Source organism: Eurytemora carolleeae, unplaced genomic scaffold, assembly GCF_000591075.1.
Source record: "Eurytemora carolleeae unplaced genomic scaffold, Eaff_2.0 scaffold129, whole genome shotgun sequence".
Classification (NCBI taxonomy): Eukaryota; Metazoa; Arthropoda; class Copepoda; order Calanoida; family Temoridae; genus Eurytemora; species Eurytemora carolleeae.
Genome location: NW_019396235.1, coordinates 458,735 through 481,207, shown reverse-complemented (window position 1 = coordinate 481,207; position 22,473 = coordinate 458,735). Strand labels below are relative to the sequence as shown.

The window sequence follows — 22,473 nt, the reverse complement described above, 5'->3', positions numbered from 1 at the left end:
ACCCCCCCCCCCCACCCTTCAGTCAATGTTCTAATTTCTGGATTAAAAAAATAATGATTCTGAAAACACCCTGATTTTAATTAAACTCGACTCACTGCACTGGGAAAACAGAAATTATCTTAAAGTCATTTAAAGATCAAAAAATATTACAGAGAGCAATTAAAATTATGCCTAATCACAGCTAAATTCAAAATCACGTTGGTCTACACTCTACACTAATTCCAAGAAAAAAGTAAGTCACAATCTGATAACACTAAAAGCTCACTTTAGAGTACACCTTAACGCAAATTTGCGCATTTTCATGCATTCAATTTGAGGTTTTCAAAAAAGTTTTCGTTTATTTTGAATTTGCATGGCTGGCTTGACGTCTTAGAATTTAATCACATGCAAAAGCTTGCATATACCGGGAAAACTATAAAAATGAAAAGAAAGTATTTGGAAAGTTTCCAAGTTTTTTAAGCTTTTTATCGTACGACTTAAAAAGGATTACCGAAAAATCAGATGTTTTTCTTAACCCATGCCACACAGAACGGCGGCGGACTGTAAGCGTATTTAACAACTTCTATGTACGAACTTTTCGAACAGCTGTTCTTAATATGCAATTGGGCGAATTATTTTATAATAGTTTAAATAGAAGTCAAAACCGGTTTTACACAAGTTTCATTGAATTAATTAATATCTTTTCACTTGTGATTTGTTTGATCCCACAGTTTAAAAGTATAAGCGACCTAAACCCTCTCAAAGTATGAAATAGAACGGTGGCGTCTTTTGGGGTGGGGTGGAATAGGTAGGACTATAAGGACATAGGTGAACTAGGTACAGCAAAAGACGACCTGACTAACAAACATCAGAGAGCTTTTGAGGATACCAGAATTGTACCAGAAGACTTTTGGTAAATTGTTATATTATTCCAGTGAATTAAATTATTGAAAAATTGTCAAGACGACATTTGATAAATTCTTCCGATGTATTCGTTATTAAGGGTTTCACTGTATATATCCATGGAGGAAAACAGTTTATTTTGGTGTTGAAAAAATGTATTGAAAAAAATGTCTTCTATGCGTTTAAAACCCTTTTTTCAGTTTTAATTTTTTATTTTTTGAAACTTTGTGTAGAAAACATCATTCATATGATTATTAAGTTTATATAATATATTTTCGAAAATTGCTTGAATTATGTTTTGTGTTTTTAACATCTTTTTATACCACGTATATGAAAGGTGTTCACAAAAACTTTTTATTAATTTCAAGAAGTTTAAAAAGGAATTGAATTTTTTTAGATAAAAATTATTGACGTTTAATTTCAGGGGTTTTGACAATGTTTATCGGAGAAATAATGATTAAAAAGTTGTTCTTATCTTTACTTTATCAAATCCGTTTATATCAGTTTTTATCCATCTTTAATAATTACAATATACATATTGCAAGTAGAAGATTATATAGTTAATACTTTGTAATCTAAAACCATCGGCTATTTTTAAATTCAGGGAATTTTATTTTCTTATTCTTTTCTCTTAAACTGGTCATTTTCCGTTTTTTAAAGTAATTTTGAGAGAAATTAAATTATGCTAAGGGAAATATATCATCCCCATTCCACATATTTCATTAATTATCTTTGTTACAGTATATGAACATGGTGACCAGTACAAGAGCTTAGTAAGGGGGNGGATAGTTTGTCAGGATAGTTTGTCAGGATAGTTTGTCAGGATAGTTTGTCAGGATAGTTTGTCAGGATAGTTTGTCAGGATAGTTTGTCAGGATAGTTTGTCAGGATAGTTTGTCAGGATAGTTTGTCAGGATAGTTTGTCAGGATAGTTTGTCAGGATAGTTTGTCAGGATAGTTTGTCAGGATAGTTTGTCAGGATAGTTTGTCAGGATAGTTTGTCAGGATAGTTTGTCAGGATAGTTTGTCAGGATAGTTTGTCAGGATAGTTTGTCAGGATAGTTTGTCAGGATAGTTTGTCAGGATAGTTTGTCAGGATAGTTTGTCAGGATAGTTTGTCAGGATAGTTTGTCAGGATAGTTTGTCAGGATAGTTTGTCAGGATAGTTTGTCAGGATAGTTTGTCAGGATAGTTTGTCAGGATAGTTTGTCAGGATAGTTTGTCAGGATAGTTTGTCAGGATAGTTTGTCAGGATAGTTTGTCAGGATAGTTTGTCAGGATAGTTTGTCAGGATAGTTTGTCAGGATAGTTTGTCAGGATAGTTTGTCAGGATAGTTTGTCAGGATAGTTTGTCAGGATAGTTTGTCAGGATAGTTTGTCAGGATAGTTTGTCAGGATAGTTTGTCAGGATAGTTTGTCAGGATAGTTTGTCAGGATAGTTTGTCAGGATAGTTTGTCAGGATAGTTTGTCAGGATAGTTTGTCAGGATAGTTTGTCAGGATAGTTTGTCAGGATAGTTTGTCAGGATAGTTTGTCAGGATAGTTTGTCAGGATAGTTTGTCAGGATAGTTTGTCAGGATAGTTTGTCAGGATAGTTTGTCAGGATAGTTTGTCAGGATAGTTTGTCAGGATAGTTTGTCAGGATAGTTTGTCAGGATAGTTTGTCAGGATAGTTTGTCAGGATAGTTTGTCAGGATAGTTTGTCAGGATAGTTTGTCAGGACAGTTTGTCCAGACATTTGTCGGGATAGTTCGGGATTTGTAAAGAAAGTTTGTCAGGATAGTTCGTGATTCGTAAAGATAGTTTGTCAGGATAGTTCGGGATTCGTACAAATAGTTTGTCAGGACGGTCCGTAAGAATCTGTTTTTCTGGTTCAACTCGATTTAAAAATATTATTTGTCTAGTTTCTACAAAAGAAAGTATGGTTTACGGTTAAAGAACCGTTGAACCTGCAATATAAATTATAAATATAATTTTGATCGATTATAGAAGACCAGAAAAGTTTAAATACCTTCATTTGCTAGTGTTGAACTGATTGTGAAGAAATAAATAAAAGAAATCCACGCTGGAGCCTTCATTTAACCAAACCAAGGAGTTTATTCTCCCCTATATCTCTCTCTTATACCGGATACTACTGAAGTGTATAGTGTAACTGTATAGGGTGTATTGTATACTGTATAGCCGCCAACGTGTTTCAATCTACTGACACTGTAGCATGCAGGGTTTCATTTTATTCAGGTCTTATCCCTCTCTCAATTATTATATATGCAGGGAAATATGGAACTATTCCAGATAATTTCATGCTCATCTACAATCTTGACAAAATCATCCTATCTCTGAATTCGGATCAAAAATGCAAGAATGCGCAATTGAGAAACTACGTCTTTATACCCTCGAGGATCCCAAAAGTACAGATTTTGTAACTGTAAATGCAGGAAAATTATAGATACAAATCCACTAAAAAAGGTATCTGAACTTCTGAAGTCAAAACCTTAACCCAAAGCTCCCACGTTCGGAAAATACCTTCCAACCGGTTAATCTAAAAGTGTACAGCAAAGCAGATGACGTTGGAGGATTTCATCAGAAATATCTGAAGTAAACCTGACAGTTTGTCAGGATAGTTTGTCAGGATAGTTTGTCAGGATAGTTTGTCATGATTATAATAAATAAATAATAAAAAGAGAGAAAAATAATTTAAATGAAATTTATGATAAAAATAAATTTTAATAGTTAATAAATTGAATGTGTGGCTTGATTGACTTTAGAAATTTTTCCCATGGAAGTCATGAAAGAAATGCGAATTATTAGCATAAAACATGAAGTCATTTTAATTCGTCAAAATAGTTTGTCAGGATGGTTTGTCAAGATAGCTTGTCAGGATAGTTTGTCAGGATTTTCTGTCATGATAGTTTGTCATGATAGTTTGTCAGGATAGTTTGTCAGGATAGTTTGTCAGGATAGTTTGTCAGGATAGTTTGTCAGGATAGTTTGTCAGGATAGTTTGTCAGGATAGTTTGTCAGGATAGTTTGTCAGGATAGTTTGTCAGGATAGTTTGTCAGGATAGTTTGTCAGGATAGTTTGTCAGGATAGTTTGTCAGGATAGTTTGTCAGGATAGTTTGTCAGGATAGTTTGTCAGGATAGTTTGTCAGGATAGTTTGTCAGGATAGTTTGTCAGGATAGTTTGTCAGGATAGTTTGTCAGGATAGTTTGTCAGGATAGTTTGTCAGGATAGTTTGTCAGGATAGTTTGTCAGGATAGTTTGTCAGGATAGTTTGTCAGGATAGTTTGTCAGGATAGTTTGTCAGGATAGTTTGTCAGGATAGTTTGTCAGGATAGTTTGTCAGGATAGTTTGTCAGGATAGTTTGTCAGGATAGTTTGTCAGGATAGTTTGTCNAAAAATATTTTTCCCCCGCCCCCGATTTATTTCTGTCTACGCCCTTGCAAGCAATTCTTTTTATAGTAATTGTTGTTTTCCATAATTTTTACACAGCTTGCAAATCAATTTTTAACCTATTTATCTACAATTTTCTTTAATCCCCCCCCCCCTATCCTCTCTCCTCTGTCCATTGGGATAAGTTTTGTGTTGGTATAAGTCCCCAAAAAACACATGTAATATTGGGATAAATACAGTAAGCGCGGAAACTCTCTTCTTTATCCACTCTCCTCTACCCTCTCTATCTTTATCCTCTCTTCTCTATTCTCTCTTCTCTTTCCTCTCTTCTCTTTCCTCTCTTCTCTTTTGTCTTCTCTCTTTCCTCTCTTCTCTTGGTCCTCTCTTCTCTTTCCTCTCTTCTCTTTCCTCTCTTATCTTGGTCCTCTCTTCTGTTTTCCTCTCTTTTCTTTCCTTCTTCTCTTTTCCTCTCTTCTCTTTCCTTCTTCTCTTTCCTCTCTTCTCTATATTCTCTTTTCTATCCTGTCTTCTCTATCGTTGTTTCTCTACCCTTTTCTACTTCATCATCTCTTCTTCTTCTTCATCATATTGTTCTATTTCTATTGTTTTTTCTCTACCCTTTCTATTTTTTCATATCTTCTTCTTCTTTATCATACTGTTCTATTTCTAATTAATTTATTTTACTCTTGTTTAATTATCTTAATTTCAACTTATTTCTTTTATTAATTATTAAACTTTTTAATAATAATTTTTAACACATCGCAATCTCAGCTCATAGATATATACATAGGTCGGAATTCTCGTGAAATTTTACTTAAACATTATAAGGTTAGCATTATGCTATTTTTTGCTAAATTCCTTAGGGTTGAATCAATTTTGCGATATGCACGTGTCTTGAGATTGATAATTTGATTAAGGTCATTGGCTCAAATTCTCCTTTTAGAGCGGGAAACTATTCTAACCCAGAGAAATGTCGGACCATGAGATTTCAGAGTAAGTCCGGAGCAGTACAGAGTCCGGAGCAGGTATAGCAGAGTTCAGAGCCGTAGCAGAGTCCGGAGCAGGTATAGTAGAGTCCGGAGCAGTACCAGAGTCCGGAGCAGCCGCAGGTATAGCAGAGTCCGGACCAGGCCGGTAATATCGTACGATTCTTGTCTTTATCATCAGGCCATGTAAACCATAAACCCATGCATTCATTCATCCAGGCGCGCAACGGGGGGGCCAGGGGGGCCAGGCCCCCTCTACATTATTATAGTACTTTAAGCTTCATCAGCACACTACACAGTATACATGTCATGCAGTAATAACTTTATTACTTACTCTCTTAATTGATTTTTTTTTAATGATGTTCTTTATTGAAAAATATTTCATTCTCTTCACAATTTACATATTGGAAACATTTAAGAAACTTCTCATCTAGTCTTTTCTTCTAAATATAATTCTTTTTTCAAGAAATTTTATATATCCTTATATTTCATATATTTCCTTTTAAATGTATTCTCTTTTTTCGAGAAATCTTAATATATTCTTTTATTTTATAAATTCACTTTTTCAAAAAATCGTAATTCAATTCCTTTAATTTGATATATTCTCCTTTTCAAGAAATCTCAATCTGTTTTTCATGATAACACCTGACACCCGCCTGGAAACAATTAGGTATAAAAAATTACCCAGGTATGTGCATATATCGTTGGAACCGTCTCATCAGGGGCTTTTACCTCGAGTATGTGTGCAAAATCAGAAATATTTACATTTTTTAGAAAAAATATTATGTGAATGAATAAGAATAGTTTATATACAGCTAATTGAACATTATTGTAGCTTGGTAATTACTCTATAGCATTGCTACAAACAGATTGAGCACAAATTGAGCATAAATGGGATGAATTAAGTTGAATCTTCTCGCGATAAACTTGAACCTTCTTGCGATAAAGTTGAACCTTCTTCCAATAAAGTTGAAGCTTCTTGCAAAAAAAGTTAAACTTTCTCGTGACAAAGTGGTACCTTCTTGCAATAAAGTTGAACCTTTTTGCGATAAAGTTGAACCTTCTCGCGTGAAAATTGAACCTTCTCTCGATAAAGTTGAGCCTTCGCGCAAATAAGTTGAACCTTTTCGCAATAAAGTTGAACATTCTCGCGATAAAGTTGAACCTTCTCACGATAAAGTTGAACCTTCTTGCGATAAAGTTGAACCTGTCGAAAACTTGATTGCACTCCAAATCAAAATGATAATGTTGTAAATAGTTAAAATGTGAAAATAACTTCAAAATAAAACTTTTCAATTTCTTCAAACTTGTTTGGATAATATCATTTAATATAAACTTTCTGTTTATGACAGAATTTTATGAATTTTATTCAATTTTCATGCAATTTATCACACCTAATATTTCCCGTTGTAGGGTGATTAAGTGACTTTATCGCCCTACAACAGGGCGAAAAAGTAACTTTTTCGCCCTACTATTAAAATTTCAAATTTCATACCTAATATATCGACCAGCTTTTAAAGAATTTGAAAAATTTAAAATCCCGGCAAAAACTTTTTCGCACTTAATAATACCAATTACAATGGCATAAATAGATTATTAACTATATCCTGTAGTGAAATTATGGCGCGAAAAGAGATATCTCGTCATGATCTCCTTGTATCAGTTTATTGAGATAGTTTATGGGCGGGACTCCGACCTTGAGCTATACCCCCTCCGCGAAATCTTAGCTCTGGATTATACCCGGGGCCGGAGACAGGTTCAAACGGATACAACACCATCTTCATTATATAATATTAGGGTTACCAATCGGTGGGTATATTTGTCAAGGATTTACATAATCCTTAAACAATTTTGGAGATTATAGCCAGGTTTATTTACATCTTAGTTATCTTATGTTATAATGACTGAGAGAAACTTTGGGTTTAAACTTCACTAAAATAAATCTTGCTGGATCAATATTCTGACTTTGTGAAATACTTTGTTGTTTTAATTGTGCTAAAATACTTGACCACTCAAGTCACAATTCCTTATTATAGCTTTTGTTTCTGGCTTGACCAGCCTGCGAATATTTTTAGCCACCAACCAATTTTGTTCAAGAGCCTGACTGAAAACAGTTTGTACTAAACAGTTGTATGAATATCCATTTTGCAAAAATAATTTTATTTTATTTACTTTGTTTTCGCTTCACTTATCAATATTTTGAAATAGATTTTTTTGGTCCAATTGTTTTATTTGGCAACCCTGAAACAGACAAAGCAATTCACTTATACTCATGTTACATGTATCCTGTAAGCTCTGTTCAGAGAGTTCAGACCTGAAGTGAAAAGTTATAATTCAAATTTCTATTTGGTTCCAATGATTTAATTACAAATGAAGGTTGAATTATTTTTTTGCCATTCGATAGTTTTTAAATGATAATAAGATATAATTACTTAATTTTTAAAATAAAATAAATTTAAAACAAGATTTCAGTTGAAGGAATATAAGAATGTCAGAAAAACTGTGTAAATTCAGTAAAGTCGTCTCTGAAGTCTCATACTTTGTGGGTAACCCTGCAAATACATCATATTAGATCGTGCTATAGCTTTAAATTGAGATTTCCGGGACTAAAAAAAATTTACAAAGTACGAATCATTAAAAAAAAATTGTATATTGCTAATATAAAGATTTACATGCAGAAAATACTAGTTTTTTCGAGTATTATCTGCGTATTCTGGCGTTAAATCTTGGAGATAATCTAAAATTATATGGGACGCTATGTATGTACAACATGGTTTTAATTGTAGTGACATTTAAACAAGTATAATAAATATAAGAAATAAAAAATAATCAAAAGGCTCATCCACATCTCATCCATCTCAACCATATCTTATCCATCTCATCCACATCTCATCCATCTCAACCATATCTTATCCATCTCAACACCATTTCATCAATATCTCATCCATCTTTCATCTATATTTCTTTCACATATCCCTTATCCACATTTCATCCACATCTCATTCATATCTCATCCACATCTCATCCGTATCTCATCCACATCTCATCCACATCTCATCCACACCTCATCCACATCTCACCCATATCTCATCCACATCTCATCCACATCTCACTCACATCTCATTCACATCTCATTCACATCTCATCCACATCTCATTCACATCTCGTCCACATCTCATCCACATCTCATCCACACGTCATCCATTTCTCATCCATATCTCATCCATATCTCATCCACATCTCACCCACATCTCATCCACATCTCACCCATATCTCATCCACATCTCATCCACACCTCACTCACATCTCATTCACATCTCATCTACATCTCATCCACATCTCATCCACATCTCATCCACATCTCATCCACATCTCATCCATATCTCATCCACATCTCATCCACATCTCATCCACATCTCATCTCATCCACATCTCATCCACATCTCATCCATATCTCATCCACATCTCATTCACATCTCATCCACATCTCATCCACATCTCATCCATATCTCATCCACATCTCATTCACATCTCATCCACATCTCATCCATATCTCATCCACATCTCACCCACATCTCATCCACATCTCATCTACATCTCATCCACATCTCATCCACATCTCATCCACATCTCATCCACATCTCATGAATATCTCATCCACATCTCATCCACACCTCATCCACATCTCATTCATATCTAATCTATATCTCAATCATGTGTCTTCCATATCTCATCCATATCTCCTCCACACCTCATCCACATCTCATCCATATCTCATCCACATCTCATTCATATCTAATCTATATCTCAATCATGTGTCTTCCATATCTCATCCATATTTCATTTACATCTCATTCATATCTTATCCACATCTCATCCACATCTCATCCACATTTCATTCATATCTCATCCATATCTCATCCATATCTCATCCATATCTCATCCATATCTCGTCAATATCTCATCCATATTTCATCCATATCTCATCCACATCTCATTCATATCTTTAGATTAGAATCTATATCTCAATCATGTGTCTTCCATATCTCATCCATTTTTCATTTACATCTCATTCATATCTTATCCACATCTCATCCACATCTCATACATATGTCATCTATTTGTCATCCACACCTCATCCATATCTCATCCATATCTCATCCATATCTCCTTCATATTTAATTCACATATTATCCACATCTCATCCATATCTCATCCATATCTCATCCATATCTCATCCATATCTCATCCATATCTCGTCCATATCTTATCCCTATCTCATCCATATCTCGTCCATATCTCGTCCATATCTCATCCATATCTCGTCCATATCTCATTTATATTTAATTCACATCTTATCCATATCACATCCATATCTCATCCATATCTCATACACATCTCATTCACATCTCATCCATATCTCATTCATATCTCATCCATATCTCGTCCATATCTCATCCATATCTCGCCCATATCTCATTCATATTTAATTCACATCTCATCCACATCTCGTCCATATCTCATCCACTCCATCCACATCTCATCCACATCTCTACCACATCTTTACCACATCTTATCCACATTTTTACCTTTTTTTATTAATGCTAAAAACGTTATAGCTGTAAAAGTTTGTACAGGTTAAGCACCCCGTGGACAAATGCCTATCAACGCCCCTGAAATTGAGAGTTCAGCGTATAGTGTTTATTGTACAGTGTACATTGTACATTTGTACATATCACAATACATTGTGAGTAAATGAGTACTGTTTGAGATATAGAGCACAATCTAATTATCTATTCAGAGTGAAAGGTTATCATTCTTTTGACGCCCTGGATATTTAAATTTTGAAGAAATTAACATCCTATTTACTGAACTACATAAATTAGAAGAAGTGCCAGTGTTTCCCTCTGATGTTTCAGACATCTTTCTTAAACTCTGAAGACGACCTGCCGCTGTCAGTCTGCCACAGTCGAACTTTTCAAGTTGTTAATAATAAATGTAGCTAACAACCATCCTTTAAATGAACTAAGCACAACTTGGGGTTGATCGGTCCAGAGAGTCCAGGGGTTCGAAAGTATGAGACGAAGAAGAAACAAAACCTGAGATTAATTTACTCTTTTTATCTCTGCAATTTTAGAATAATTATCTTGTTGTTTTCAGATAAAATTAGCTGACAGATTGTAGGGTACACTATACAGGATGCGGGACATAGAGAACGGGTTGGAGAACCTCACCATCTCATCCAAGGTTCAAATTCTGGGATCTGTCATAGAGAAATCGTTCTCTAGGAAATGACGCAAATTCTCAAATAGAGGGTTGTGATAAATGGTCTACAATACGGGGTTGATGCCCCCCCCCCCCTCAGGCAAATTCCTGAATGCGACCCTGCCCGTGTTCATGATGTCATCATCTCTTTAAAGGGAATTTGGGTTATTTCTTGGAGAACAACCCTTATAATGCTTTTGCTTAAATTGGGGGGCTCACAACTTTATATTTCACCTAAACGCCTCGGAATGGTTTAGTTTCTGTGTTAAGCTTACAACATTTTTGAAATTGTATATGGAATTAATTTAATTTTAAAGGACAAACTTAACATGTATTGAAAGCCTCGCCGTGAGAAGCAACTTTGCCGTCAAGTTTAAGTTTTAATCTAGATGCACACAAAATAATTATAAAACTTTGATAAACTAGGCTTTTATGGCGCTTCGCGCCCTTCTATTTCAGTTGTGAACATTTTCACTTTGAAAACATTGTAAAACAAAAATAATTCGCCGAGTTTATAAAAATTTCGATTTTCAAAATTTTCAAAAATCTTAAGTTTGTTGAAGCAAATTTTTGAAAATTCGATCATCCATAAATCTTCCCTGGGGTCACGCGAGGTCCCACAAAAAATTTGGGCCCGATCGGTTCAGTCGTTTTGACGTTTATTGGATAAACCGACAAGCAAAGTATATTTATACATATATATGTTTAGGGATCAGGCTGGTCAAAGAAAGGGAAGAAGAAACTAAAAAATCAAAGAGAATCTCTACCCATTTTCAAAGTAAAGGTATAAAAAATATATATACACAACTATACTTCAATATATACACAACTATACTTCAATATATACACAACTATGCTTCAATATATAAACAACTATTCTTTAATATTTGGAATTTATATGAAAACAGCTAAGCTTATCTTACCCAGGGGCGGACACAGGGGGTGGCGGGGGACATTCGCCACCCCCTGGCAGATTCAGGGAGGGGCGTAGCCCCCCCCCCCTGAGATTTCGAGGCAAAAAATGTTCCCAATTTGATAAATCGTATGTGTTTTTCAATTTTAAGCTATTTGATTATTTTTTATTTAATGGAAATATAATAATTAATATTTATTGAAAAATCGAATCATCAGAAGAGAAGGACGAAAGAAATATTTTTCTAGCTTGTTAAAAATAAATATAAGTTTATAACCAACGATGTAAGTATACGGACAGACATTGTGTTTTGTTTTATTGGTACGCGGACCACAGCACATCTTGAGTCTTTTCTTCAAGTTTAATTTAAAAATCAACGACAACAAGTAAATGTTATTGTTAACGATAAATTTAGAATTAGAAATTCGTAAGAAACTAGTAATTTCTTTTTGTTCTTAAATTGCTAATGTTCCTATTATTGTTCCTGTTCCTAATACTGTGTCCGACCCACCTGAAATCCCTGTCCTAATCCTATATTTTTGTTCCTAATTCCTGAACAATCTTTTTATTGTTCCTAAATCCCTGTCCTAATCCTTTAATTTTGTTCCCAATTATCAATTTTTTTGTTCCTAAAAAAATCTTGCCACCCCCTCACTTAAATCCTGTGTCCGCCCCTGATCTTACCCCTAGGGGTCAGCAGGGGAAATACTATAGAGAATATAAACCTTGATTTGACCAAGTTTTCTGGTGTAATTATACTAAGTTGAGGTTCACCCTCAGAATTTAACAGTTTTAATTCTGTATTGCCCTTTTTCTCCTATTTTTTAGCAGTGGTCTTACAGTACTCACATCACATATCATAGATTTAAGCCAGATCACGAAGTCAATATGAGCGTGAAATTAAACTGAACAGTTAATAAACACTCTTCAGTCTTTTATTTCATTTTTAACCAAATTGAACTTTGGAATTTCAGAATTTTCTGTCTATTTTTCTTAGCTCATCCTTTAAACTTCAGCCTCAGGGGTGAGAAATTTAGCTTCAGGGGTGTCGAGCGGCCACTCCATGGCCCACACCTGTATTCGCCCCTGACCACTAATTAGGATGCCAGAAATCAGAATATTGATAACTGCCAGTCTATTAAATCATCGCCCTTTCAGAGGCGTATTCAGGGGGGGGGTGCATGGGGGCTAAACCCCTCCTGGACTAGTGAAATCTATTGAATTCAGGGGGTTTTCAGGCCTCAACGGGTGCTGACCCCCCCTGGAAAGAGAAAAAAATTTAAGCCCCCCCTGGACAAATTCCTGAATACGCCCCTGGGCCCCTTATGCTGCAATCTTCATATTGAGCACTGAAAACACGGGTTTTAGAACATATTTATTAGAAATGAAACCAAACCATGTTATTTGTATCTTATAAGGCACTGAACAGTCCCTTGTACTCAAAATATTTGCAAAATGGATTAAATTCAAATCTATTTCAATGCATAAACATGAAGTCCGTTTAAACCGGAACAACATGAAATCCGGTTAAACCGGAGCAACATGAAATCCGGTTAAACCTGAGCAACATGAAATCCGGTTAAACCGGAACAAAACGATATTTGTGCAATCACAACATATTTCAATGATCTCTACATCGTGATATAAGTTTTAAGGACCTGAAAACTGAAATAGTTAAAATATTAATAATAATTTGAATAAAGTTTTGTATTGTAAAGAAGTATTGGGCAAGTATTGTGTATTTATCATCTAGATATATAGTTAGTTCGTGCGGCCGGAGAAAAACTACTAAATACTTTACTTTAAAACAGTTCTATAATCAGTATGCTTAAATTTTTTTATAGGTTTTTTCTAATTAATGATAATTATGACCAAATCTGACAAATTTTCCAAATTACTACTTCTATCAATTTTATTGATCTAAAAGATAAGTATGCGCGTTATACACGAACTAAATAAATCAATAATAAGATAAAATGTGGACATTATTTATACAACAATGTAAATCCGCTATATGCAGATCCGCGCAATCAAAAAGAAAAAATACCAAATTAGCAACAATTAAAGGGAATATATATAAGCTACTCGGGGCAAATAAATGCAAAGAAAAATAGACTAGATGACGAAAGTATAGTTTTGATTAAGTTAAGGGACTTAATGAACGAAAGAACAGAAAAAATTAAAATGTGCAAAATTTTGCAAATTACTAGGATGACCTGCGTCGTGCTCTGTATAAGAACCAGGTCCTGTTGGTGGTTGGAGAAACCGGAAGTGGAAAGAGTACACAGATTACTCAATACCTCGTGGAGGCAGGTTACGCTGGTCGAGGTATTATAGGATGTACACAGCCCAGGAGGGTTGCTGCAATATCTCTGGCTACCAGGGTTGCACAGGAGTATGGTTGCAGGTATGTCAACATTATCTGTATTCGTATTTGCTTGTTTTTTTTAAAAAAACTTTCAGAAAAACTTCAAACATTTTAAAACTATTCTGTTTGATATCATTAAACTTTGCAATATCTTTAGCCTAAGAGAAAATATTTTTTTTAAACTAACCAAAAAGCGATCGTTTTAAACTGCCGTGTTTGGTTCAGTTTTTACATAGATTTTCTCTCACGGTTAAAATGTGGCTTGGTGTAAGAGAAGGAAATGTGAAAAAAATTTATTTTGTAAAACTCCTAGGCGACATTTCTTTTGATTTTACCCTAAAATGAGAAGAGATAATTAAATTAAATCAGGAATAGCAAGCTTTAAGTTGGTAATCAAACTTTTGACAATTTGTGTTTTTATCTGATGATGACATTAGATCCACTAGGTTTCTCCTTTAACTAACTTGAAAGATTTATTTATATATGATCTTGATATCAATTGGATTTAAGGTTGGGAGAGGAGGTTGGATACTCAGTCAGGTTCAAGAAACTAGTCTCTCAGAACACCATCATCAAGTACATGACGGATGGTACACTGCTCCGCGAGCTGCTAACGGACCCCAAGATGGAGAAGTACAGCTGTATTATGGTGGATGAGGCGCATGAGAGAACTGTGAACACTGATCTCCTCTGCGCTCTGCTGAAGAGGGTTCTCAAGGAACGGACGGATCTCAAGGTTGTAATTTCCTCTGCAACTCTGGATATTGACAAGTTTAAAGAATACTTCTCTCAGGTATTGGATCTTAAAGAATCATTAGGCGCAACTAGGGTTAATGTCTGAAATTACCTCTGTTTATAAACGTATAATTACCTCTATTTATAAACCTGAAATTTCCTTTGTTTATAAACGTATAATTACCTCTATTTATAAACCTGAAATTACCTTTATTTATAAACCTGAAATTACCTCCATCATTTTAATAAGAATCAATAGATATTGATATTGATATTGGACCCCGGGCCTGTGTCAATGCAACCAAATTTGTGGACTTCAGTCTTATCTTTGTTTATTCTATAAAATGGTGTGTACTGCAGTTTCTAGGAGGTATGTAAACAAAGCCTAAGCTGGGCAGCACTTTTTCTGTTTACATTTCTCCCAGAAACTGCAGTATACTTTATATTTCATGAGATTTCCTGTTGTATTTCATAATCCTAGGCTCCTGTGTTCAATATTCACGGTAGAATGTTTCCCGTGTCTATTTTATATAGGTAAATATTTTATTATATCAGTGTAGTGGTCTTTATATAGTGAAAAATAAAAACCACCACTTAATAATATATTCAAGGCAAAAACGGATATTTAATAAACAATGCGAACTTTGTAATTGCATATTTAATCGTCCTTGCAGTGCATATTTTTGGACCACCCCTGTAGTTAGAATAAATAATTATTGCAAAATGATTTCCATGTTAAGTCCCAGTCCATGTAACGAGTACATGAAAACAAGTATTGAGACGGTTATTCAGATTCACACAGAACAACCCCCAGGTAACAAGATATTTAAAAAGGAAGGAAAAATTTTTAAATTGAATGTTGTTTAGGCGATATTCTGGTGTTCTTAACCGGACAAGATGAAATTGAAGAAGCATGTAAGAAACTCAATGAAAGGTTAGATCTAGTATTGTCATACTCCATAGTATTTGATCACTGTGAACACTTTTGGATATCCTTGCTGGGTTCCTAATTCAACCAATGAGAGTTTTTTCTTTAATTTTGCGTAAAATTTTACGACGTCTGATTGGCTCTTCGGCTTATCAAACGACACTCTGATTGGTTAATTTTTAACACTTTCCTGAATCAAAATAAAGATTATATTAATCTACAGATTAAAAAAAGAGTAGATCACTATCAGGCATTGATATAGATATCCACTCGAGTCTATAGTTTTCAGCTTAGGAGTCAGATCCGGGGTCTTAAACATATTATAATTAATATCCAAATATATATGTATAAAAAGTAGTAATCTCCGGATGTCTGTTCGTTTTTATCATATCTCACGAGAACCCTGGCTGATCTGATCTGCCTCAAATGTTGATTAGGGAACTTGGTAAAATCACAGATGTTATATAGCTTGGTTTAAATATCCTAAAATACATGGGTTCCCAAGCTTATTACCATATAAATTAGCTACTGTGGGGAGCTGGTGAGTATTATATATAGCTTTTGTGAATAATTGTATATTTGTTAAGGAAGGAACAAGTTGAATCTAACTCTGGAATTAAACTGATAATTTATCCGGTCTACGGCGCTCTTTCTGCTGGTTAGTTCTTTACTTGATTCATATAAATATTCTAATCTTGTTTATTTTAGTATTTTTTGTCTTATGTTTCTCTTTGATTTTGTAAAATTTAATTTTTTAACCTTGTTATTTTTAAGTTGATCTTTAATTTTGTACAATTGATACTTTTTTATCTGTGTGACCTGTTGTCTGTTTGATCTGCTCCGGAATGTATTTTTGTACTTATATTTCATTAGTTTCTAAAATCTATCAGTTTTTATTCTAATTATGTTTTAGAGAAACAGATGGCAATTTTTGATCCAACTCCCAGTGGTTCCAGGAAGGTTGTTATTGCTACCAATATTGCTGAAACTAGTCTCACCATCGAGGGTATCATGTACGTTGTGGACTCCGGCAAGGTGAAGCAGAGCAGCTACAAGCACTGTAAAGGAATCGACTCCCTCCTGCTCTCCCAGATATCCCAGGCCGAGGCAGACCAGAGGTCGGGCCGGGCCGGCAGAACTGGTCCAGGGATAGCATACAGATTGTACACGGAGCAGTTTTATTGGTAGTATTTTCAATTATTGGTTTAAAAAATTGGTATTTAATCCCAAACAGGTTGGTTAGACGACCCCCCCCCTCTTTTTTTGGAAGGCATCGTAATTAATGTTTTGCAATAAAAAAATTTTCAATGCCCGTCGTTGTTAAAAAAAAAATCTAAGATGCCCATAACTTTTTTTGTTGGGCAATTAATTTAATTCTAATAGATTGACATTCTCTTTAATATATTCTAATTCTATAGTGAAGAAATGGAATCAACTCCTGTGCCTGAAATCCAAAGAACAAATCTCTCCTCAACCTACCTTCAGATGAAGGTATTCACTTATTCACTTAATATTCAATTCTTTCATCATATAAAGTATTGAGTTACAAACTTAAAGGTACTATTCAAGTGATCCTCCATGAAAAGACTATTCCCAATTAACAAGGGTACCCTTTAAAGTTTTGACTGATAAAGCTGGTTAGATAGATCTCCATGATTTTGTTTATTAATATTGTTTATTTTCATTTGAGGTTTATCTGCAAAAGTAACTTGCGCATTTCTTGCTTCAAATAAATAATGTAGAACTTCGGAGAAATAAACATTTTTCGAGTCAGAAAAACGATGTTTCCTGATATGCAATCTTTATTAAGGTTATTGGTATTGAAGATGTGACTGAGTTTGAGTTTATGGATCCACCATCTGAAGAAGCAAGGGATCATGCTCTCAAAAGTCTGAAGGAGCTGAAAGCACTGGATAGCGAAGGTGATATTGGAAATCCTCAATTTTACTTGATTTTGTGAAAGCACATATTTTATTATTTCTAGGAAAGATAACTGAGCATGGAAGAAAGATGGCTGAATATCCTCTAGATCCGTCCTTGGCTAATATGTTGATCCAGTCCTCCACCCTCTCCTGCTCCAAACAGATCTTAACCATTGTCGCCATGCTCTCCACTCAGCAGGCCTGTTTCTCCAGGCCAAGGGATCAATTAGAAGAGGCTGACAAGGCCAAGGTTGGCGTTATACTTTCCTCTGTTTTCTCTTTCAATCTAAATTTGAAACGAAAATAGTTTTGCTTGAATTAATGCAAAAATGCCATAGGAAACCATATTAGCATAATTTTGCAGCAAAAACTGCACAATTTTTTACAATTAACTTACGCAGACTTGGTAATTGCAGTGTAATGGGTATAAATATATATCTTGTGAATTTAGTTAAAGTTTAACCAGGCTGAGGGGGATCTATTTACTCTACTGCATATCTACAATACATGGAAAGAGAAGAATCTCAGGTAAAATTCATCCTGAGTCAGATATTTTAAAATTGACTCTAATGGTCATATTGTTGATTGTTCTAGTGCTGAATGGTGTTATGATAACTTTATCCAGATACAAACCCTCTATATAGCACAGGTAAAACTATAGTCAGCGTTGTAAATATCAGTCAAATGAAGACGACTTTCGATTCAAAATTTTGATGTCTACCAAGCTTACATCATGGAATTAAAAGCCTCGTTTAACTTTTACTTGTAAACTTGTAATATGAAGAAATCTTTGTTAAAAATCAATTTATTTTAAAAAGTCTTCTTGATTGTATTGAAATAAACGTAGACCAACGTTATAAAATAAAAAAGCTAGTCGATGATTTTTAATAATTTTTTCCTTTTTTTCATTAATCATACACTTCTTTCCTGTTTAAACGATAAACCCATTTTTAAATATATAATTTGTTTTGTCAGGATATCAGGAACCAGCTTCATAGGATCATGGTGAGCCAAGGATTGAATATGAAATCAACAGTTTACATCACTACAAGGTTTTAGTCTCATTCATTTCTAGCAGTCTCTGGGCAGTTTCTCTTTGAATAAGAACTTCTGTCATTAATTCACAGATCCTGATATTTCATTCTCTCTTTCGTCCACACAATCTTAACTTTCATTGATCCCTCCCATCTCCACAGATTCTCTGTTTCGTCACACGTAGACTAATCCCGTTCTTTTTTCCTTCTCCGTTTCATCTTAACGTTGTCATCCTGTCTTTGTTCCGTTCAATCCTGTCTCAATCCCTTCTCCGTCCCATCTCTACATTAGCTTCTATCTTTTCTCCGTCCCATCTCTACATTAGCTTCTATCCCTTCTCCGTCCCATCTCTACATTAGCTTCTATCTTTTCTCCGTCCCATCTCTACAATAGCTTTTATCCCTTCTCCGTCCCATCTCTACATTAGCTTCTATCCCTTCTCCGTCCCATCTCTACATTAGCTTCTATCCTTTCTCTGTCCCATCTCTACATTAGCTTCTATCCTTTCTCCGTCCCATCTTTACATTAGCTTCTATCACTTCTCCGTCCCATCTCTACATCAGCTTCTATCCTTTCTCCGTCCCATCTCTACATTAGCTTCCATCCCTTCTCTGTCCCATCTCTACATTAGCTTCCATCCCATCTCTACATTAGCTTCCATCCCTTCTCCGTCCCATCTCTAAATTAGCTTCCATCCCTTCTCCGTCCCATCTCTACATTAGCTTCTTTTCCTTCTCTTCTCTCCGTCCTATCTCTCTCTCTTCGTCCTATCTCTTTTCTTTTCGTCCTATATTACTCTCTCTCCGTCCTATCTTTCTCTCTTTGTCTTTTTGTTCTACAGTCTACACCCCAAACACTTGTGTACTGTGTAGGTTGCAGAAAGCTATATTCTCCGGGTTGAAGATGAATGTGGCGAAAAGAACTCATGGGAAAGCTTATATTACAAGTGGATTAGAGGTTAGGACAAATACCATTTAGATAAATGACAAAGGAACTTACTTATAGCGTTTGATCTTTTTATCTACTTCTATATGATAAAACAAGACATTCGTATATATGTTCCCTATAGCCGGAAAAGCGGCTGGACCGAATGGGCTGAATTTTTTTGGGGAACCCAGGGGTATCCCGAAGGTAAAATAGGCTAAAAAAATCAAAAATAATTTTTTCAAAACTTATTTTTTATTTTTTGTTTTTATTCCACGGGCAACGCCGGACACTTCAGCTAGTATCTAATCAAGGATAATGTGTACACGGTGCATGCTAAAAATGATGTTATACTTCTGAAATTCTGAGCATTTCCAAGTGTGATCTACTATTATTTTAATCTTGATATTTTATGCTCGAGTTTAGAAAGTAACAAAATTCATGTTTTAAAAAAATTGTTTTGTTTTACTAAAACCATAAGCATAATGCATTAAGTATACAGGCAAAGTACAACCCACATAAAGGGTATGACATTAATGATGACGACCCTATCAACTCTTGATATCTTAATCTGAAGGCTAACTTTTGTCACCTTCATAAAAACGATTTTTTGACATTAGTAAAATAAATAGCGTAAAATATCATCTTTTGTGAGAAACCCAACCTAACCAATACCTCTATTGTCTAGACTGTGTTCATTCACCCGAGCAGCGCACTTTATCATCGAAGCCCCCTTTCCATAGTCTTCAATGAGGTCGTCATGACATCCAGGTATACAAGGAGCAAGTGGTCTTGACATCCAGGTATAGACAGTAGGTTGTCTTAGCCATCCAGATTTACAAAGGAAGTTCAGACATCAGGTATACACCGGAGGTTGTTTAGACATCCAGGTATACACAGGAGGAGGTTCAGACATCCAGGTTTACTCTGGAGGAGGTCCGGACATCCAGGTTTACTCTGGAGGAGGTCCGGACATCCAGGTATATACAGGAGGAGCTGTCCAGACATCAAGGTTTACACCGGAGGCTGTACATCCAGGTATACACAGAGGGTTGTCTAGACGTCCAAGTATACACAGTTTATTGTCTAGACATTCAGGTATATACAGTAGGTTGTTTAAACATCCAGGTATACACAGTAGGTTGTCTAGAAATCCAGTTATACACAGTTTATTGTCTAGACATTCAGGTATACACAGTAGGTTGTCAAGACATCCAGGTATACACAGTAGGTTGTCTAGACATATAGTTATACTCAGGGGAGGGGGGTCTGGACATCCAGAAGGTTGTCAAGAAACCTGCTGATAAAAACAGCAAGGTTTCAATTTTAGCTTTCATTCCAAAAGTAAACGCTGGGTCATCCTAATTTAATGTTTAATATTGTTTTTTTTTAGAGCCTTTATGCGCGATGTTACTGTGATTGAACCCAGCTGGCTGCTAGAGTTAACAGAGACAGATTCCAGCTGTTCGACATCAGTTACAATGACTAAACCTGCCAAGTCCTCAGATTACGGTGCGAAACTTGTCCAGCAATGGCGTAGACAAAACTAGCCCCCCCCCCTTCTACCTACAAGATCTATTGAAATATTATTTAACCCCTCCCAGGCTTCCAAACTTTAAAAATTTTAATTAACCCTCTGTAGAACAGACGGTTATTAGGGTAATACATGTTTTTATATATCATATCTTAGAAGTTTGGTTTAAACCTATCCCCCTTTCATTTACTTAATCCCCTCCAGTCTCGTATTAAATCCAGTCTACGCCCTTGCATTTTAATCTTTAGATGTCTGTGCCAAACCTTCCAAATCTACAGTTCCAAGTGCCAAATCTACAGTTCCAAGTGCCAAATCTACAGTTCCAAGTGCCAAATCTACAGTTCCAAGTGCCAAATCAGTTCCATGTGCCAAACCTACAAAGTCCTCAGGCCTGAATGCTAAACCTGCTAAATCTACCACTACAAGTGCTAAACTTACTAAATCCATAGGTCTGAGTGCAAAACCTACAAAATCTGCAGTTCCAAGTGTAAAACCTAAATCTACAGTTTTGGCGGCCAAACTTAGTAAATCCACAGTTCCTAGTGCAAAACCAACTAAATCTGCAGTCCCAAGTGCAAAACCAACTAAATCTATAGTTTGTGCGGCCAAACTTACTAAATCAGCAGTTCCTAGCGCCAAACCTACTAAATCCGTAGATCTGGATGCCAAACCTGCTAAATCTACAGGTCGGAGCGACAAACTTACTGAATCTTCGGGTATGAATGCTAAACTTGCTAAATCTACAATTCCAAGCGCCAAACTTACTAAATCTGTAGGTCTGAGTGCAAAACCTACCAAATCTGAAGTCTCAAGTGTCAAATCTACTAAATCTGCAGTTCCAAGAGTAAAACCAACTAAATCTACAGTTTTGGCGCCCAAACTTACCAAATCCGCAGTTCCTAGTGCCAAACCTACTATACCTACAGGTCTCAGTGCCAAACCAGTTGAATCTACAGTTCTGAGTGCCAAACCGGCTACATGTACAGGTCTGAGTGACAAACCTGCAAAATCTACTATACCAAATACCAAACCGGCTGAATCCACCGTCTCAAAAGCTAAACCTGCTGAATTCACCGTCTCAAAAGCTAAACCTGCTGAATCCACCGTCTCAAAAGCTAAACCTGCTGAATCCACCGTCTCAAAAGCTAAACCTGCCAAGACTAAAGATGTCAAGGTAAAGACGGCCAAGGTTTCTGTTCATATCGTCAAGCTTACTGCCAAATCTCCACCAGTCCGTAAACCTGTTATATCCCCCATAAAGAAGGATCCAGTTAGGTTTACTGATCTCTCTAAAAGTAAGAAGCGTGTTAAATCCTCCGGAGCTGGTTCTTCCTTTGTCCGGCAGCATTAGCCGTGTAACCAAGTACAGTTATAAACAATGGTACAAATTCTGATCTGTAAGTATTATGTCCTCAAAATTTATTTTGTATTTTTTAAGAACTTTGACAAACCCTGATTTACATTGATTATGAATAAATAGTATGTTTCTATTAAAAAGTTTGGTAGAGTTAAAATTTATTGTTTATATAAGTTTGGTACATTAGTCAGTTAATACTTATTTAAATAATATTTATTTTCTACAAGGAC

General features: G+C 35.4%; 2 protein-coding genes across 2 annotated transcripts in view; one reads left to right on the top strand and one right to left on the bottom strand.

The window, feature by feature from the left end:
* The window catches only part of LOC111698944 (low-density lipoprotein receptor), a gene marked incomplete in the record, with an annotated part of 15,459 nt that extends 12,051 nt beyond the window's left edge, over nucleotides 1–3,408 (bottom strand). Inside the window, 1 exon segment of the mRNA XM_023469432.1 lies at nucleotides 2,894–3,408. Coding sequence (XP_023325200.1) covers nucleotides 2,894–2,960 — 67 coding nt within the window.
* A 6,994-nt stretch (nucleotides 3,409–10,402) lies between these two features.
* LOC111698991 (ATP-dependent RNA helicase DHX8) lies at nucleotides 10,403–22,383 on the top strand. The gene is made up of 19 exons (XM_023469503.1): nucleotides 10,403–10,509; nucleotides 11,237–11,311; nucleotides 13,651–13,847; nucleotides 14,319–14,601; nucleotides 15,025–15,077; nucleotides 15,284–15,357; nucleotides 15,411–15,477; nucleotides 16,059–16,129; nucleotides 16,385–16,655; nucleotides 16,890–16,962; nucleotides 17,282–17,393; nucleotides 17,456–17,643; nucleotides 17,845–17,921; nucleotides 17,988–18,042; nucleotides 18,369–18,445; nucleotides 19,301–19,385; nucleotides 20,041–20,123; nucleotides 20,746–20,864; nucleotides 21,135–22,383. The coding sequence occupies exons 1-19, from the start codon at nucleotides 10,462–10,464 to the stop codon at nucleotides 22,235–22,237; spliced, it is 3,111 nt and encodes a 1,036-aa protein (XP_023325271.1). The 5' UTR covers nucleotides 10,403–10,461; the 3' UTR covers nucleotides 22,238–22,383.
* Nucleotides 22,384–22,473: the final 90 nt, after the last annotated feature.

Excerpts from the sequence above, each read along its gene's own strand:
- LOC111698991 (XM_023469503.1), top strand. The coding sequence starts at position 10,462 with ATGCGGGACATAGAGAACGGGTTGGAGAACCTCACCATCTCATCCAAG. Across the intron at positions 11,312-13,650 it reads TACCCATTTTCAAAGTAAAG|GATGACCTGCGTCGTGCTCT; the intron begins GTATAAAAAATA and ends GCAAATTACTAG. Across the intron at positions 20,865-21,134 it reads TGCCAAGTCCTCAGATTACG|ATGTCTGTGCCAAACCTTCC; the intron begins GTGCGAAACTTG and ends TTTAATCTTTAG.